Source organism: Belonocnema kinseyi, chromosome 10, assembly GCF_010883055.1.
Source record: "Belonocnema kinseyi isolate 2016_QV_RU_SX_M_011 chromosome 10, B_treatae_v1, whole genome shotgun sequence".
Classification (NCBI taxonomy): domain Eukaryota; kingdom Metazoa; phylum Arthropoda; class Insecta; order Hymenoptera; family Cynipidae; genus Belonocnema; species Belonocnema kinseyi.
In genome coordinates, this window is record NC_046666.1 from 65,240,678 (window position 1) to 65,261,792 (window position 21,115).

Genomic DNA, 21,115 nt, shown 5'->3' on the forward strand with positions numbered 1-21,115 from the left:
AAAATTAAAATTCGAAAATTTTTTCTAAAGCCTCCAGGGGACTTCGTTTTCGCACGAAAAAATTTTATGTGCCCTTATTGCATCCGGACCCACAATTATACTAAAAAAAAATACAAATGGCAAGTCAGAAACTGAAAAATATAAAGATTTTAAAGCGATTGAAAACAAAATCATTGAGAATTAAAGGTTCTCGAAATTCGAATCATACAAATCAAAAACATCCCACATTTAAATCAAATGAGAAAATTTAAAAACTCAAGAATTATATGCATAATTCGCGCATTTGAATAAAAAAATCTTTAAAATTTGTAATCATGTAGATTTGAAAATTACAGAATTTGATAGCAAAAAATAAATTCAATTTAATGAATGCAATCTTTTTCCAATCCAATCCAAATGTTCCTAATAACCGCTGGAAAGTAGTTTGGGCAAGTTCATTATATGGTGTTTCTTCTTTGAAGGGTTGCTGTAATTAACTAGATCGCAAACAAAATAAAAAAATTAAAGATAAAACAAAATTTTTCTCCCGCCCTGAAGTATTTTTGAATTGGAGCCAAAAAGTATGATTAAAACAAAAATTATTCAGTTCCGAGAATTAGAATGTGGAAATTTACCATCCTGAAATCACAGCAACTTAAAATTGGTACAGGCTCTGTCGCGAATTACGATACAAATTTCAATTTTTAGCTCAAAAAAAATAAAATTTTCTCCTGAGATATTGACTTGACAAATTGGAAGAAAATGAGTTTCATAAAAAAAAGCAATTTCGAGTAAAATGATTTATGAATTTGGACGCTCAAATTTCATGGGTTTTGAAAAACGTTTTTGGATAGCGAATGAAAATCTATTTAAAAATTTTTTAAAATAATAACTTCTCTGGGAAAATAAAGATTTAGTGTGATGGTATCGCACTATAACAAATGATTTCTCGCTGAAAGGTCTATAAAAAGAAGAAAGGTATAGGTTACTTTATAATAAATAATAATTTGAGGAAATATCATTTGTTATCGCCGAGCAAAAAGAGAAAAAAAAACTCTTAAAAGTGGCATTTTTTAGAAAATAAGGATTTAACATTTTAGGCTGGTATTTAATTGGTATGTACTTTAGCTCTGAAGAAGTGGCAAATGGTTTTATTTCAGGGCTTTTTCTTTGTAAAAAGAAGTATTTTATTATTTTACTGCATTAAAAAAAGGTGACAAGTACAGAGAATCAGTTATCTGGCTTTAAATTACCAATCTTTTTAATACTAAATTAAAAATGAGGTTTCCAATAAATCCGCTTAACACTACATGTATTAGACTTTTAAAGAATCTTTTATGCAAAGTTTTGTTAGAATGCCAAACAAATCTCAAAATTCGAGCGCAAAGGCCATGAAGTTTCCTATTGATTTAACATGGGAAGAATTCAGCTTTTTGTAAATCTCATATTTAAACGCGAATGACTTGAAGCCACTCTTATAGGTCCCTTAAGAAAACCCCATAAATTATCAATTAGAATTTAACCAAATATTTTTATTAAAGGTTTATTAAAGCTTTTTAACCATTTTTTTGTTCATAAATAGTCGTTAATCGATAACAAAATATTATATAGGAACTTTTAAGCTTATTTTAAATTGTTTACACAATTTAAATTTGTTTAAACATTTATTTTTTTAGGAAAGTCGCAAAATGAACGTATTTTCTAGAGGTTATGAGTACCTCAATCAATGATAACATCGTGTGATTTGTTTGATTAATTTTACAACTACTTAAATAATACGTGTTTGTTTAAGACAGTATATATTTTACCTGGCAAACGCAAGAGAAACATTTTATCTTACCAAATTTTCGACAGGCTTAAATATTTTAAAGTACTAATGTGTTTTTGAAGATTACTTATAAATGTTATAAAAAATGTAATTATTTAAACAGTCTTATTTTCTTTCAATATAATTTTTTTATTTATATAAATATAATTTATGGCATTCTTTTGGTTGATTAAAAAACTCATAACGTCCAGAAAATACGTTCATTTCACGACCAACCTGAACAAAATGTTTAAATAAATTGAAATTTCTTAAATAAATTGAATTGTTTAAATAATTAAAAAATGTTTAACTAAATTACTGGGCATTCTTAAGTAACTGATTAATGATTATTTACAAAAAAAACAACGTTTAAAAAGCGAAAATAAACTGCAATATTAAGTAAAATTCGAATTTCTCACTTATGGAGTTTTTTTGGGGGCCCATAATAGTGATGCTTCCTCATAGAGGATTGTTTTGTATTTATTTTATATTTATTTTATATTTATTACAGAAAAGAGGATTTTTGATTGTAAATAGAGTTTGAGGCGATGAAAATGAGGATTTTTGATTGTAAAATGTGTCTGAGGGAATATAAAAGGCGATTTCCTCTGATTTTTTTATTATTTATTATTTTTTAAAATTATTTAGTGTTTATTGTTCATAGGCTATAAAAGTTTTTTATTTGTATATAGTTGAATAGATTCATTACATGAAACCAAATAAATTTGATAGTTAAATGTTCCTAATACTACAAAATATTTATAATTTAAAATAAAAAATTTCATAAAGTTTTTAATATAAAAATAAACATTCCAGCGAATTAAATAAACTAAATACAACCCCGTTTTATGATACTGAATGAATCAGCTTTAATCTTTTTTGTGAAAAAACGATGCATTTCATTAGCATCCACGCATAAACTTATTTTTCTCAAATACACTGAAAATTGCATAAAGAATCATAAATAAACTTGACAAATAATTGGCATTATTTAGGGTTACAGTCCGTTCACATTTCATAAAACTGGTTTAATTTATTTTCGATTTATTATAAAGAGTATTCTCGACACACGAATTCACACACCCATTTGTTAAAAACCTTATTTTTGGACTACTGGCGTAAAATTATGCCAAGGTATGTCAAAAAATGAAGTCACAAAGCTTCTTCTGTGAGGAAGCAATATATTAAAAAATTTCAAAAATTGAGAAAATTTATTAAAAATTTAATATTAAGCATATAAAGCATTTTTTTATCAAACCTGTTGTAATTTTCTCGTCCACGCTCGCGCTTCCTTCTAAAATGTTACCCATGCCACTCCTTTTTCTATTTTCCTAAGCCCTAATCATTAGTTAAGAGAAGCTAACAATGTTAATTGTATTTTTTGTAATGAAAGTTAAGCAAAGGTGAAATTTTCTTTAAAAAACTATACCCACTTTGGCTATTATTAATATTGATTCTTAAGACTTGTTGCCTGTTCCGGTTGCTGCGTATGTTGCTTGTTTGGTTGCAAACAGTTACAAAGCAAAAAAAAAATAATGCACAGTCTCTTCGGCTAGCAAAGACGACAATCGCTCAACAGATGGCAACACTCGCAAAAGTTTAATCAATTTTCAATAATTTAAAAAATATTGTCGAAATTTATGATTAAGAGCAATTTTGAAAAAAAATGTATAATTAACAGTTTTCCTTTTATTTTGTATCGTTCATTAACAACATTAATTTTATTAATGCTTTTTACTTTGGTTCTGTTTGATTTCTAACGAGATTTAATAGTTCTGATTTACAGCAATGCACGAATTTCAGCAATTGTAATTCTAAAATTTTGAATTTCGAGCTTTTAAGTTTCGTTTTTTCACTATTGATATTTTATTAAATTTAGATTTGTTGAATTTCAAGCGCTTTCTAAGTACAACCAGCTCTTGAGGGTAAAGTATATACTTAAAAAAGTCAACTTGTGCAATCAAAATGAAAACAAACAAAAAACAGCTTTTCAGTTTTAAATGTAATAGTCTGTTCTAGTAATAGCTTGTCTGTTGTATTCGGTTTTAAAAATTATTATTCGGAAATAATTTGATTATTTTTATAGGCTTAGCTTTTTATTATTTTTCTTTTATCGCAAAATTAAGTTAAATGTTTCATGTAGTAAGATAATACATCACATTAAAATGCTTCTGATCTCTTAAAATTGTGTAGTTTTTTAAAGGTACATTATTCAACGATAAGATCTCTTTTCTCTGTGGTTTTGTGGTAACGACATTTAACACTTCTTGCGGCGGTATCCGTGTCTTTATTACTTTACGTTTCAATGATTCCTTTTATATGAAATTGTTACTTTATAACCACCAAACAATGAGACCAATTTTCTCAAAATCTTTTGCCTTCCGTTCCCAGAATATAGTTTTCATGATTTTCAAAATCATGAATTCATCAATTAAATTTTCGAAATCTACTCTCTTGGACGATTCTATGATTGAGTATAAACCGAATGTAGAAATGATTAACAAAGATTTTTCTTAACAAATTTTTCTTTCAGAATTGATTTTCTCTTGCAGGATAAGACTTCTAACAGTAATATGATAATAAATTATAAGTCAACCTCATAATTAATCGAGAATTTTTTAACTGGACTAAAAATTGAATCAATAACAAATGTCTCGCAATCATTGTTTTTGAAACCCTGATTGACTTTTTATTTCTAGAAGTTAATATTTGCTGAACTCATTTTGAAGATATAATTCCACATTATCGCCACTGGATATAAATATAAATGTTACATTTTTCCCCAGTACAGTGCAAGAAGATAATTATTATGTAACGAAAAAGTTGTACAAATTTTAAAAATTTAATCTGTAGGCAAGTGATAATACAAATCAAATGAATATATATTTTTAGGGACTTTTAAAAAATCTTCATGATCATTTTTCATATCTTTACAACAATATTTTTCTTCTCAAAAAGAATATTGAAATTTTTCGACTTTTTTCACTTAAACATGTAACATATAAGAAAATAATTGTAAATTTATGCTAATAAGTAGTTGCCATTTTGTACAAATTTTACTTTAAGATAAGCACAAGAACGTGGAAAAATGTTGATTATTTCGGGAGGTATTGCAAATTTAACAAAACATTGAAATTCGTATTATTTTTGTAGTACATCATCTTTAAAAGTAGTAAAAATGACATTTCTTGAGATAATTGGTTATTTGCCAGGTTACTTGATTAAATTAATAATCATTCCGTCATTAAATTTCCAGTTTGTGTATAATTTTGGATTTTATTGGCGTTTTATACTCGAAATCGGTAATTTGTATTGTAGACTGGAAATGTCATTTAATTGCGGTTTCGGGTGTGCTCCTAAAGACCCTTGACTTAAAACGAATGCAAGAATCGCTCTCTCAGAACGTAAACAGTCAGTAGCCACTCGTCCCTTTTGATCCCGTGGGGCTCTGCGTTCAGCTGCGGCAACAATTCTCGGAAAGACTTAAATGGGATTCCCAGTGTAAAATCTTTGGATTTCAAAGAAGATAACAATTTTTTGAACGATTTTAAAGTATGTTCGTGTCTTTCGCCCGAAAATTCAACTATTAGATTGAAAATGAACTTTTTCAAAATTCATATTTTCAGGTTAAGAATTCATCTATTTTGTATGAAATTCGTTTTTTTTTGGTTAGAAAGTTAATTTTCTTGGTCGATATTGTATCCTTTTGATTAAAAATGCAACTGTTTGGTTGACAATTAGTTTCTTTTGGTTAAAAACTCAACTACTTCGTTAAAAGTTGAACTACTTTGTAAAAGTCATTTTTTGGATGAACTTTCGTAATTTTAGTTCAAAATTTATATCTGGTTGCCAATTATTTTTGAAAAGGCGCTTTCTTGCTTCCTCATAGTGGATGTCATTGTAACATTTTCGAAAAATGCTTCATTCATTTAATCAAACGTTCTTCAATTAAAAATTTTCTAATGCAATGTTCTATAAGCTATTATCCGGGCGCGCGCGCGCGTGTGTGTATGGATGTCACACCTTTTTGTGAACACGATAACTTGAAAAAGATTGCAGATAAATTGATGAAATTTGGAGTGCTTATTTTCTCCACTAATATCTTGAAACTGGCTCAAGGATTTCTACAAATATTTAAAAAATTTTTTTAGCACTTTATAATAATTAAAAAATTGTTTTTATAGTAAAACTGTTTTTATTAAAATAATTCAAAGTTGATGCAAGAATATAAAAGATTCGTACAATTTAAAAAAAAAACTCATAAAGCTGGGAAAGGGATAGGGTGCAACAGAACTTTTCCTTCCCATTTCCAGTTCGAGCAAGTATCGTTGAAAATACAAGATGGGATTGGTCTGATTTGTAATTATATTTAAAAAATTGTTTATATCATTTTGTAATTTTTGTGAATTTCTTTTTCAAAGTTGACAAAAATGACAAATTTAGTTTGGCTAATATGTAAAAAATCACTAATGCTTTCTCTATGAGGAAGCAAATACATTTGCTAAGGGGAAGCAAAGTGGTCGTGAAATGACATGAAATGATAATTATAAATACAAAGTGGAATCACTCGAGATGGAATCCACGGCTAGTTTGGTTCAGTTCAATTGTTTTTGCTTACAAATTCAAATCTTTTTGGCTGAAATATCATTTATTATATTTTCCGTTAAGAATTTATCTTTTTTGTTGAAAATTCAACTACTAAGTTGCAATTTGAACTACTTTGTTGAAAAGTCATTTTTTGTAAAGATTCATCATTTTAAATAGTTCAAGATTCATCTCTTTGGTTTAAAATTTCACTATTTTGTTTAAAATTGCTGTTTTTCGCTATAAAATAATATTTTTTGTTGAAAATTCAACTATTTGTTTAAAAATTAATCTACTTCGTTTTAAATAGAATATTTTTACTTGAAATGTGAGGAATTTAAATCATTTGAGATTTAATGTAACAATAGCATTTATTGGCGTTTTATACCCGAAATCAGTAATTTGAATAAAAAAATTGTACTATAACTATTTTTTCTACAAATTTAGACTATGTTAACATTTTTCACTGCTATCTATTAGCTTAATCTATTATTTGAGATAAACAAAAATAAGTTTAAATGAATATTTACAATCGTAAAGATTTAATTTACCTCTCTAAATCGGAAATAGTGAATTTCACTATTTCATAGCGACTTTTCACTATTTCAATATAAAAAAGTGGGTCACTATGAAATAGTGAAATTCACTGTTTCAATCAGTGGTTTTACGGTTTCACTAATTCAATAAGGAGATGTCACTAATCCGAAAAGTGGATTCCACTCACACAAATAGTGGATTACACTAATTCGAATAAGGGATTTCACTAATTTAAACAGTGGATTAGTTACAGTCTCAGGTCTTGGTAAAAACAATAATAGCAATATTATCTCAATCAATGCTATTTATTAACTGCAATTCTAAAATGATCTCAGCATAGTTTCCATTTTCACGTTTCATATCGTATAAACTAAGAAGAAAATGAAAATCATTTTGTGCGCCTACCACGTAATACTATTTTGACATTTCGATTCGTTAACAAGGTGGCCACCTACCCGGGAGAATCGGGTGAACAGGGATAAAGCCGGGAGAGAAATATTACACCGCGAGATTTCCTGTATTTCTTAATTCCCGCATTTTGAAATTTTTGACAGTTTCCGACTAGAAAGTATATAATTTTCCAAGTGTTTAGGATAATTAAACTCTAAAGGTTCACAATATTTCTCGGAATATTTGACATTCTGCAATTTTCAACGGTGAACCTGACAGTGATTTTCGATTTGACATAAATCAAATTTTTTAACAAAAAAATGTATCCAGTCGTTTTAAATGTCACTTGATACTAAGGCTTTGAAACTAAAGTTTAGTCTTAAATTAATTTTTAGATTAATTTTTGGAAATTTTGAATTTGAAATGTCACTATATTGTATATTCAGATTGAAAATTTCAAGACCATTTCGCTGTTAAATATTTCAAACTTTTATATTAGAAGCCTTTATAGTAAGTTTTGAATTTAATCATTTGAGATGTAAATATATAGAAAATTCGAATTGAAAAGCTTAAAATTGTAACATTAAAAAAAATTAAATCACATTATAGCTAAATTTTTTCGTATTATTTATTTTAATTTTTAATTTTCAATTTATGTTCTAAAAATTGTTTATACAACTATTTAGTTGAAAATTCATTCAATTTGTGCAAAACTCTTTGTTAAAAAATTCAACTTTTTGGTTGAAAATTATTCCGTTTTAGTTGAGGATTGAACTCTTTTTTTTTAATTCGTCTTTTCTATTCAGTTCATCCGTTTTTATTTAAAATGAAAATCTTTCTTTGTTTGAAAGCTGAACTACTTCGTTCATTTATGACAAACAATACGATTTTACCAAATCCTCCCCTAACCCAAATCGTTTTACGTAATAATAATGAAACAAACATTTTTGAAATCAAATTTACCTGAATTAAAAAAATTCATTTTCGCTAATTTAAAAAAATTATAACTTAAACACAAGTTCTATTTTATTAGCATGTTTGACTTCATTGTGACACCGTCGAATAAATTTTGATTTAAAAAATCAATAGATATTTTAATTTGTAATAAAGCATAGCAACTTTTCAGCAATAGCAGTTTTCTTTTTTTTTTAATCTGGAACTTTTTGAAGGTGTCATTTTTCAAATTAAAACTTTCAATATGGGTATTTTTAAATTGCAATTTAAAAAATTTTAATGTTTGCCCTCTAAACTTAAAATCCTGTATAAGAGAAAAAACGATAGATTACGGAACAAAAGTTCCTAAAATCTCTATTTATGTAATTCAGAATCCGGAGACAGCGACTGAGACCTAAAATTAGAAAAAAATTCTATAGTGTTAGTAAACACTAATCACCTGGAAAACATAATTATTTGGCAGGGAAAATATCGGCACGTCAGAAAGAAAATAACAACATAACGTGCAAACTGTCCAAATTGCGTGAGCAGTTTTACCTAGTTTTAACACAATTCGTACTTTTCTTTTCTTCAATTGTAATATCACTGTGAGATTTAATTTACCTGGCCCCCCTTGAAACGCGATTACAATGTTTTATGAAAATAAAATAAACACACACATAATTGAAATAGTGGAAGAAAGTAATTTCACTATTTTAATAGTGAAATAGCTTTGACTAATTCAAACCGTGGAATTCTCACTATTTCAGATATAGAGAAAAATCATTGCCTTTAATTTCTATTATTTTAGATAATAGATATTATGAAATAAAAAATGTTCTTATTGATATTAATTTAACAATTTCGTTAGACAAAAAGAAAATAATAATCGCGCGCGTAGTGCGTCTGCTCGTATATGTTTTTTCTAGTATGTATATGTTAAAATTAGAGACAAAATGGAGTATACTACATGCTATTAAGAGTGTTTTGCAGGTTGCAGGTAATTATGATTAGAAAGGGGGAACAATTTGTGAGTCAGCTAACCCTCGGACAATGATTTTGTTTGAAACGACCGTACGAGGAAGTGACGACCAAGTAGGGTAGCCATTGGACCAGACACAGTACCATTTAGGGTCGCGTGAAAATTCTGGACGCGTGTCGAGTATCCTGTTGGCTTCGATTGCGTTGGCTGACACAATACTACGTGCAACTATCCTGCAATCAATTTAATTTCGTTATTTAATTCCACTTCTCGTCCCTCTCGGACTTCACAAGATCTTCAAACCAATCTATTGTGGGTATTAAACTCCAATCAATCCTCAGAGTGGTCTCAAAAATTGCTAAGATGATTATATGTACATATATTGCAATATATTCTCTTAATTTTAATTATACCAGAGCTAAAAAATGTCTCTTTAAAAGGTTGATTGTTTTCGAAATTCTGTTTAAAATAAGTCCAGGGTGAAGCCAATTTGTCTAGTGTTTATGTAGATATTGCAAAAATAATGTAAATTTCACTGTTTTGTTAGATTTTTAATAACTTCTGAAATTATCAAAAATTTTCAATTTTCTTGGGTTCATTTTGAAACTTTTTTTTACAGTATCACACCGGATTATGAGTATAAATCTTAACAATTTTCTTTTTGAATTAAAAGAACTTCAAGTTTTAAAAAAAAAGTTGGAAAAATTGAAATATTATTTTTAGTAACAAAAATATTTTTTTAAAGTATATGAAACATATAATCATGAATTTTCTATGTAATTTCCTCAAAATATATATCTATTTAACTTTTATTTTGATTTGCCTACAGATAAGATGTTTTCAAATTTATCCAACTTTTTTTATTACAACTTCAAGTTCTGGCAATTCAAAAATTATTAAATTTAAATTAAATTTTTTCGTACTGCCGCTTCTTACCCATTTTTTAAAAATGGTTAAATTTTAATAAACCAAGGCTTTTTTCGGGAGGACATTTCCGCTCCCTTTACTATGCCCAGTTTTAAAAATAAGCAAATAATCTTCACATATAGTTATTTGTTTAAAAAATATTTGAACGATTATAGATATCGAAAAATTTGCTTTCAACATTGGAAATGGAATATTTGTCAAGATTGTTTTTCTCGAAAAAATAAGCTATCACTTATTAATATTCAATCATTTTTCAAACGTTGTTAAATAGCTGCAGTAAATCTGTTTTGGACAATTTAATTTGTAAGCGAAATAGTTGCATTTTGAGGCATAACTAACAATTGAACTGGAGCACGTATTAATTTAGAATAATTTCTAGTAAGGGGTCGTACACATACTGCATGATCCGGTTTCCTTTTGTTTATATCGTTGTATACCTTTTGGCTTGAAGACAATGTTATTCTTGTTTTTATTTAAACAAAAGAAAAACGGGTCACGTAGTATGTGTACGACCCATAATTTGAAGCGATATTAAGAAGTTCTGAAAATATTCAAAGCGTGGAATATTTTCAAATAATTTAAACTAATGTGTAGGTTGTCGCAAATTTTGATAAAAAATTAAGAATCTTTTTAAGAATGTTAAAAGGTTTCATGAGAAAACAAAATTTCTTTTAAGATTTCCAGAATTGAAGAAAAAAAATCTGGAAGATTTTAGCTTTTTATTTTTGTATTTTGCATGATTTCTTAAAAATTGTAGGTAAAATTCGAATAATTTTTTAAGATCTTTAGAAATTTTGAACAAATTTCAAATATAATTTTAAATTTGAACAGGCTTCATAAAATTTAAAACCAAATCTAGATTTTGGAATAAAATTTTGGAGCTAATTAAGGATTATGAAAGGTTTTAAGATAATAAAAAAATTTGCTTGATATTCCTGGGTAAATTGTTAAATTTGAAGTTTATATGGCAATTGAGCAATTCTTGATTTGAAACCATTTAACATTAAAATAATTTAACTTCTAATTTAAAAAGCGTTCAATTAAAAAAATTATTATTGGTACATTTTTTATGTTTCTAACATAAAAATGCTCAAAATAATATAAATGTGAAAAACTACAAATTTATTGATTCATTATTCAATTTAGATCAATGAAAATAATAACGTGAATTTATATTTTGTTATTTTATATTTTTATATTTTATTATTTAATAAAAAATTTTTCAATTGAAAAGTGTTACTAGATTCCGTGTTATACGTGTAAATTGTTGAGCGTTTGAATACAAAATATTTGATTTAAAAAGTTTTATTATTTCAATTTAAAAGTTTTAAATTCAAGATTGCCACTTTAAGTACTATAATTTGGAGTTAACTTTTTATTACTTCAGATGAAAATTTTTTTAGCTTTATGATTTCAAATTTTTTAATTTCAATGACCATGAACAGTTTTTGGTAATTCGAGAAGTAACCAGGATTTTTTTCTTTAGTAAACAATAATACAATTTGAATTTCTTGCCAATATGACTGACTGTATTTAAGCATAACCTCTGGAACGATTAAATATAGCAGCGAAATAGTCTTTGTCAAATAAAATACGTTTCGAAATTTAGAATGCATACAAAACTGCATCTCACTTTTTCCGAGCAAATTTTGAGCACTTTTTTCATATTGAATTCGAAATCTTGGTTACTTATAATTATTGTGGCGCGAAATTTAAAACTTTAGTTTTCAAAATTAAAGTATGTGAAAATGATAATACTTTTAATGTTAAAAAGCATTTCCCAATGAAAATCACAATTGATACTAATTAGTATTTAAATTAAATTTTTTTTCGCTCTTCAAAATCAATACGATTTTGCAAAATTTAATCATTGCTTTGCTTGGTGAAACAATAAATATGAGAAAAGAGGAGAGGATAGACATAGGTAACGTAACGTACTAACCGGAAGCGCCCACGCTAGTTTGGCGCCATTATGTAAATTAGTCTCACATACATTAATTAGGTAATTAAAAGTAATTATAACCGTCTTGAATACTGATTCCACGTTTCTTGCGTGTTTTTAGACTATAAGATATCCTTGTTTAAAATCATTTATTTCGTTGTAATAATTCTGTTTAAAGTATCACATATTTGACTATGACGAGTGTTAATACTGGATGCTTGAAAAAGAATCTAAACCAAATATTTGTTGTTATTTTCTGTAATACCACAACTTTATTTCAAATATTCCTTATAATGTTATTGCAGGTGACAGACAATATAAACCTTACATCACAGGGGAACCGGAAGTGTTGCCAGTTCCGTTAGACGGTACCGAAGATTTTCTGGTCGTGGCCTGCGATGGATTTTGGGATTGCGTCGATGAGGAGAAAACTGCTGCTGTCCTCTACGAAATAATTGAACGAGATCTACGTAAGTAAATTAATGTCACCCCTATTAAAAATGTCGTAACACAAACAAAATTCTGATTCAAAAGTTGAATTGGATTAATTTGAACGTTTTGTGACTCATAGAATCGCATTAAAGTTAAAAAACTAATTACAATCCGACTAATATGAACTTAAAAATTGAAACTTTTGGATTTATCTGAAGTTTAAACTAGAAGATTTTAAATAAAATTTTCTAGGTTTGCGAGGTTCTCGAGAAAAACAAAGTTCCTCTCATTGTTTTAAAATTGTGTCTAGGTGATACTTCTTAGTGAGGTTACGCTCTGTTTCTTGACTTGGCAGGGACGAGTTCAGAAGGAAATACCTGTGGTCAGTGGCGTGACTTCGAAATCTGCTCTTCCCCCCTTTACCTCTCAAAAATGATCGTCTTTCTTTGTTATTCGCAATAATCGTTTATAATCTTGACAAGTAAAAACAGATAATCTAAGGAGGGAAAAAATCGGTAGGATTGGACTGTAGGAGAAAATAAGCTTTAGTATAATTGTTCTAGAAATACTTTACAGGAGAAATTTGAAAACCTTTTTGAAATTTTTTTTTTCTGAAATGGGGTGTAGGTATATTTTCAAATTTTGTTTTTAAATTCAGCGGATTGCAGGAAATGCTGCAGTCTGAGCAATGCGGTTGTCCGTCTGATGAAGGAATCATCTATTTTTGTGTTTATTATTTAAAACGTGTTTGAAAGGTATAAATAAGGGCGTAAAAGGTGTTCAAAATGCTTAGAGTTTCACTACAACCAGGGTTCATAGAGTGTGACAAGTGCGAATGTACTAAAAGTCGGTAGCTGCGTCGTGACAAAAATTTGAGGGCATCCTTGGAAACACATCACCCTCACGCAGTTGAATGACATTATTTTGATTGCTGATCACTGAAAAAAGGATATTCTAATTTTAAGAATTTCCCACTAACTTGGAGAATATTTGCAACTAAAATAGGCGCCAAGAAGTTATTCTTAATGTAAGATCGATGCCCTCTTACTAGAAGAATATACGTATATTCTTGTCTTATGTGATAATAAGGTATATTTAATCTTAAAATATAGAGGTTATGTTTCGGTGCGACTGCGCGAAATAAATACATAATAAATATATGTAAATAGTACTTTGCGAAATGTTTAATTGAAAAGTAAATACATTGGGAGCATCACAGCCAGAAGTAAGTATACTGTTAAATTGAGCAATTCAAAAAATGTATAGGTTACAAACTATTTTGTTACATTGAAAATTATAATCTACTAAACACATTTTGACATTTTTTGATGAAAGATATTTGATAATTTGTATGTTGTACTTACCACTTTTCTTTCACGCAAAACACTCAATGCTAAAAATTACAAAAAGAATAAACTGATTTAGAAGCAAGTGACACGAAATATTAAAAGAAATTATTGAATAGAGCACATTTCGCTTACTTAATTAAGAACATTACTAAGAATATGACACTCTTTATATTAGAATATCGTTTCTTCGGGGATTAGATGCTTGCTGTTTTTAAAAATGTTTAAGTAAACAAGTATCTGTTATTATTATTAATATTCTGGGTTGAGACCGTCACAGTCCCTGACGCTTGCGCGATCCCGTTGCGTCCAATTATAAGCTTTAAGTGTGGCCCCAAAGCCCTCTCCATAGGGAGAGGTCCGCAGCCACGCTGTTGGCTGATATTTCAGAATCATTGATGCTGTAACTGCCTGTGAGTGTTACATGTTTCCCCGCAATCGCAGTGCAGTGACAGAGATTATGAGTAGATGTTTCATTATCCTTTCCGCACAGACGACAGAGGGGACTTTCTTCAAGCCCCATCTTATGCCTGTGATACCGGAGGTTTCATGTCCTAGGAAAATCTATGTTAGGACCTTGACTTCATTCCTCCCGAGCTTGAGTATTTCCTTCGCTCGGTGAGGGTTTAGCTGTGAGCCCAAGAGCGTTTTAGTCTGTCTGCAGCTAGATACCAAACCTGACTCATTCTGATGTTCCTCGGTCACCCAAATGCTAATATCTTCAGTTACTAACCTACTGGAAATACCTACAACTGGCTCAGGCTGATGCCACTGTATCCAGAGATCCAGAGCAAACGACTTGGTTTTCTGTCGCTAGTTTATTCAGTGCCTCAAAGCACTCACATACTAGTAGCGACGTGATCGTTGTTCCTTTCAGGGCCATTATAGCAGCCCTACTGTCTGAGCAGATGCGAATGTTTCTTTTATTGCCATACTCCATTGCCTTATAGGTGCACTGAAGTATGGCCATAATCTCAGCGTTAGCCCATTCCTCTTTCGCAGATAGGCTAACTCGGTACTTCTTGTCGAAACGGTTGCGACGAGTGGACATTTTGTTCCTGAGCATGCTCTGTGTCGGCCTCCTCGCGATGTCGATTGTTATTCGCACAACTGTCAAAATATTACTATTGTTTATCATATTTAATCTCCAGGCCGACTTCGCAGCCACGGCCTTTATGGTGAGATGGAAGGGCACCAAAATTCTTAGTGCCCTAAGGGCCATCTACTTCGACTTCGAGGCACCAGTGATGCCTCTCAGAATTAGCCAGTAGCTTTTCCCTATGGCTCTCATACAGAGCCAAAGAACCGTTACAAGCTTCTTGCACTTGTTTCCCAGGTGCTCGTTCTATGACAACTTCTTATCCAGAATGACTCCTAGATATTTGGCTTGACCTTTGATGTCCAGTTTTTGTCTAGCCAATTTCAATTTACTCGTGGTTCCCCACTAGTACCTTCTGTTGAATACAACTGCATCCGTCTTACTCGGATTGACTGATATTTCAGTCCTCTTACACCATGAATTCTACTATTCTTAGTGCTTGTTGCATTACTCCGAAGAACGCATCCAGATGCTAGCCGCGCACGATAACCAGTATATCGTGCGCTTAGCCTATAACGTGGTGGCCATGACTCATGAGTAGATGAAGCAGTTTATATACTACCAGGCACCACAGCAAGTGTGATAACACATCGCCTGATCACATCTACAGAGGTTTAGTTAAAGGCTCCTTCGATGTCCATGAAGGTTCCAATCGTAAGGTCTTTTTGATTTAGTTGTCTTTCGATTAGATTACCTACTGTGCTTAGGGCCGTCTCAGTCGAGTGACCAGCCAGTGTTGTTGCTTGTGAAGAGGACTACTTAAAAAGAAATGATCGCGGATATATCTGTCCACGAGTCTTTCCACTGTTTTTAGTAGGAAAGATGTGGGGTTAATGGGTCTGAAATCCTTGAGTGAAGTATGACCGATACTGCCTGCTTTCGGAATGAAGACTACTCTTGCACTCCTCTATGCCGTCGGAGCATAACCCAACATCAGACTAGCCCTAGCAAGTCTTACAATCGGCCCAATGATGATTTCACCAGCCCTCTGCAAGAGGAGTGGATATATGCCATCCGGACCAGGAGACTTGTAAGGACTGAAGGACTTCAGGGCCCACCTGACCCTAACTGGGGCAACAATATCTTCGGCTAGCCGCCGTTTCGGGCCTCTGCTCCTTTCTCGATATCAGTGCAAAAGTTGGTCCAGCTTTCATGCTTTGCCTTACGTATTGCACTCCTATACTCATCCCTCACCGTTGTAAATGAAGTCCACAGTTCCTTCGTTTTACCAGAACTGGCACACGTGAACCTCTCTCTGGTTTCCCTGTGAAGTTCTTCGAGTTTCACATTCCACCAGTGTATCTCTCCAGCCTTTTGGACTTTTGAAGGTCGACAATTACTTTCATAAGTAGATTTGATGGCTTCCGTGAAAATCTCGGCCGCTATCTCCTGGGTATCCACGTCTCTAATTGACCTGGGCACCCCTGAGAGTGCACTTCTTAGTTCCGTGGAAAACTGACCCCAGTCTGTTCTTCTTGGATTGCTGATCCATTTAGGCCCGATGGGTACAGCGGCTTCCAACACGAGCTCTATCTGTGAGTGATCTGAATGAGTGTGTTCATCTGAGACTCTCCACTTCTTGATGTTATCTGTAAAACTACCGGTACCGAGAGTGAAGTCAATGACTAGCTCCCTGACCGAATTACGAAACAACAAAGTATGGTGGGAGTTAGCATCGCACCCCAGAAGAAGAGGAAGACCACTTACCTTGCAGTGTTCTACCAGTGTACGTACCTCCACTGTTCGCGGTCATATGGAAAGTAAGCCGATCCCATGACTAGCCTTCCTATTCCTTTAAGATCTGAATATCATTATCAAGTCTAGAACATAGCTCAAGTAGCCGGACGACGTTGACTCCCTTCGCCAGTATGCAAGCCCTTGGATTGGCCGCCTTGGGGTCCCTATAACAAAAACCAGCCGCCCCCCCTAGACACCTAATGGTATCTCGAACTAAGCAGGGTTCCTGGATTAGTGAGATGCCTGTGTGACTCGTAGCCATGCCACTCTGCAAAACTGCAGAGGCGCCTTTGCTGTGATGCAAGTTAATTTGGGTAATGGTTAGACCGGGAGCAGTCATTTAGGTCTGATCTCGATCATTCTGTCCATCGGCAGGCTCCTTCTGACCCTGGCTGGTAACTTTAGAGTTGACCTGTTCAAAGTGGTGGAAGGACCTGTTGTTGAGGACCGCAAGAGCCCTCATCTGTGACGCAGGAATTTGCACAACCAGGAAATGTTTGATTCCTCCAGCTGTGTCCTCTGCTGACCATAGATGGGTGTACCTGGGAACCACGCCGTAGCCTTAACTATCCTCTGGAGCAACTGAAATTTACCCACTTTAAGAGATGCACCTTCCCAAGGCCTTGTCTCGACCACAGCCTTGTGTAGCCAAGCTTTAGCCACTGGGTCAGCTACCACAAATACAAACACCCCTCCTCTGCAGAAAGTGGTTCTGAATTTTGGCCATTGATCTGGGGACACTCTTTCGAGCGCCCTCCAGGTAGCCTCCCTGAAGAGCTCAAATTGCTCTGTAGAGAACAGCGAATCCGGTTATCTCTTATCCGTCACCACAACCGTAAGGGGGTCAGTCCTCTGAGCGGCCGTCACCCGACCCCCGACGACTCCCTGTTCGTGGGCTGCTGGGCCGCCTGGTGCCTATTTACAGGCTTAGCCCCCCTCCCGATGATGTGCTCTTTGAGCCCCTTCCTCGCTTTTGAGCCTCAGTGCTGATTATCGGCATTGTGGTCGCCGATGTACCAGGTTATGCAGCTGCTCCACTAGCCGGCTGCGCTTACCTCCTCAGTCTCCTCTTCAGGGAACCGTTGATGCATTTCTTCTTATTGGGGGACTGATTGGCCACTCCCAATTCCATAACCTCATTCAGAGGGTTCGTCATACCCTCAGTTCCCGGAAGAGCTGGGGGCACAGCCGCGTCTGAGTAAGGCATACCGGAGAGACAGATTGGGGTGAAAGGGTTATGTTAGACCCGTTAGGATCCACCCCCTTTCCCCCCTCGGCCAACTCCCTTTCTCCATCTTCTTTTTAATTTAGGTTTGCGTGATCCATTTTTGTTCCCACGAGTAGCTAGGCAAATAAAAGGTCTGTCCCTGCAGAGCCCCGCGTGCAAGGGTAAGACTGATTACTCGGGGAGATAGTCCGGTGTCCCCGAGAGGCCGTTAGGACACCTTCGTAACCCCTAGGTGCCAAAGTGCCATGGGCACGATCACTCTACACCCATGGCTTAGGGGGGTGGTCGCATTGAGCGAGAAACTCAATGAGTACCCGTTCGCAGCCCACCATACCAACGGAGGGCTTTTTCTTGGTCGAAGTGCGGGCCGCAGGTCATTCCCGTACCGATTTCAAAAATAAAAAAAAAATGGATTTCATCCATGTCCATACGCATGCAGGCCGAGGTCCGTTTGACCCCTATATACCACACGCTTAAGCTTTTCCACCAACTACAAGGTCTTACAGTCCCTAGGGGTGGGGAGTATCTGTTAGAAATCCTAAATTAAATTTTCAACAGCTGTATGCAAGATGTTCTAGCCGCGCTACTTTTAGTGACCGCCAACCACTCCTTCTGCATCAAGGGTTTACATTTTAAATTATATTAACGTTTTTTTTCTAGGGATTCGTAAGTAACTCTTATAATCTCGTGCTAGCGTCTGTGCGTCTCTTACTTTGCTTAAAGAAAAAAACCATTTAAGTTAATACCTCAAAGTTTTGCATTCGCCCCAAAAAATGACTAGTGTGAAACGTATAAATATGCTGTGGGAACCTTGGTAAAAATCTGCTCACTATTTAAATTAAAAATTTTAAACAAACAATCATTGGGAGTTGGATCGAGGAATGAAAAGGTTCCTACGCTGGAAGCTTTCCTTTTCATTAGGATTTTTTCTGTGGTGACTCCAATTGAAGCTCTTGGCATGTGTTTGTTTTAAAAAATTAGCTTTGCGCTATTATTTATAATTATTCATGTTTAATTATGGATTTCCAAAACAACACAAACGTTTTGTAAATGATTGGCAAAGAGAAAATTTTAAAATTAGTAGTTTGTAGTGCAACTAGTTTTTTTTTTTTTTGAGAAGCCGATAGCTGATGCTAAAATATTTCCTTTTCATCCGATTTAGTTTGCGTACGGCTCAAATAAATGACACTGGCATGTAGAATTGAGATCAAATATAAGTTGTTATGTTAGATTTTTATTGTTGGAATATCAGTTGTTAAAAATAATAAAAATTTCATTATTTTGTTTTTGATTAAACAATCATTTTTATCAACATTTGAGAGGGAGTATGGACTTTAACAATTAATTTTAGTTGTTTAACTGGGAACGAAGGCTAAGTAATTATACACTGACACATCTGCGAGGAAGCCAAATAAATTGTACTTGTTTACCCGGAGACGAAGGCCAAGTAAAACATATTGTTAGTATGCTTGCTCCCTGTCAAATGCTTATGAAAATGATTGTTTAATCTAGAAATAACCAAAAACATTATTTACTTTTTAAATTTAAATGCTCTAAATTGCTAACAGCAAAATTTAAGCAAAATGAAACATGGATTTCAAATAATTAATTTTTTACATTATCACTGTTAGCTACAAACTTTTTATGGTGTAAACTTTTATTATGAATTTACTATACGAGAATGATCCTCTTTAGAACATTTATATTCTGTTAGGTGGTACTTAAAACTTTATTGAAGTCTTAAAAACTGGTGAAAACCAGACTTGCATTAGAAAGTTTCTAAATGATTCCACACCTGGAGTTCTAAAGGATCTCAATTGTAATTGAGCCTAATTCTAAAGATGCTATTTTTTCCTTTGCGCACTTGGATATGATGTTTAATTAATAACACAATATTTACCCTGAAGCACATATGTAATCGAACTCAGATGGACATAACTTAATGAAGATAATTAAATTACAAAATAATACCGCGATTGAAATAGGTATAATGACTTGATTAATATCATTTGCAGGTTCTGTAGCAAAGTTGTCAACATAAAGGCATATTCATATGCAAGAAACTTTTCGTCTCAAGTCATCGGCCGATAACTGTAAATCGATTCCTAACTCAACAGCCCTACTTTGCAAGGGTTTGGTTTGTTAAAGCTTACTCATGTTCTTTTCAAGAGCGCTCTAAGCTAGCGATTCCCAAACTTTTTTCGCTCTTTCTGGGGAGCGGTAGGGCCGCCACCCTAACATTTTTTTCATAATACTTAAAACCAAGGGGGGGACACTTGACAGCCTGTGATGCGGGCATGTGCTGGCTTGTCGCGCTCGACCTTCCCATTACAGGAAAATTAGAGCCGATTAGGAAAAATGGAAAATTTAGTTAAATATTCATTAGGGAATTTTAATAGGCAGCATTAGATTTTCTGGACTATGACGAGAACATTAGAAAATGATAGAAATCGGATAATAACTTCAAACGTTATTGCACTTTTGTTACGCTGCGAAGTAGTCCAGCAATGTAGTTTCTTGGACAAATTTAGTGAAAATATTAACCGATTTTTATGAACTTTTTTTCCATATTTCTCAAAATATATCACGAAATTGATTCAGCTCATTTAAATTTAATTGTGTCATACCTTCATAACTTCAGTTATTGTAACAGGTCTCAATCTCAGAACAATGAAAGGCATTCATGCTAGATCAAAAAAATAGACCCATGCTCACAGCGGAGACCCTGCCTTGGAGCCTACCGAGCTACCCGGCCCGGGGTGGCATCCCCCTACCGTCGGGTAGCCATCCTACCCACGGTAGTAGTTTGGGAATCGATGCTCTATAGTCCAGACGCCATACTCAGTCCTGTCGGATCTTATACGTCGCTAAAATATTTTGAGTGATTCGTATGCAGAATGATCACCTGATTCCGAATCGGTGTGGTACGTCTTCGGCAGATTGTGCGTTCTCGAGATATTCGCAATTAATCAATTTTTTAATTACTCCCGATTAATGATTTTCCATTAAACTTATTTCGATTTTTTTTCTGCACTTTATCAGCTTATTACAGGACGAATAAAAAACGTTGAAAATACATACTTTTTATATTAAAAACTATTTCTCTAAAGTTAATACTTTCCTGGCCAAATTGAGTTTTATTGGGTGAAATTCTGCGGTGTGATAATAAATAGTAATTTTTAGTAAATTAAA

General features: G+C 33.0%; 2 protein-coding genes across 4 annotated transcripts in view; one reads left to right on the top strand and one right to left on the bottom strand.

The window, feature by feature from the left end:
• LOC117181909 (sodium/calcium exchanger regulatory protein 1-like) overlaps positions 1-21,115 on the bottom strand; it is a 64,893-nt gene that overhangs the window by 16,823 nt on the left and 26,955 nt on the right. Inside the window, exon 1 of one of the 3 annotated variants that reach the window (XM_033374928.1) lies at positions 3,220-3,283. The exons of 1 other annotated variant lie outside the window; for it this stretch is intronic. The gene's annotated coding sequence lies outside the window, so the exon portion shown is untranslated. Of the gene's footprint in view, positions 1-3,044; positions 3,284-21,115 lie in introns of those variants that run through there. One more of the 3 variants, XM_033374929.1, reaches the window with a different exon arrangement.
• The window catches only part of LOC117181177 (microtubule-associated protein futsch-like), a 186,805-nt gene continuing 177,725 nt past the window's right edge, over positions 12,036-21,115 (top strand). Inside the window, exons 1-2 of the mRNA XM_033373745.1 lie at positions 12,036-12,063; positions 12,387-12,551. Of these exons, the coding sequence (XP_033229636.1) occupies positions 12,036-12,063; positions 12,387-12,551 (193 nt within the window). The remainder of the gene's footprint in view (positions 12,064-12,386; positions 12,552-21,115) is intronic.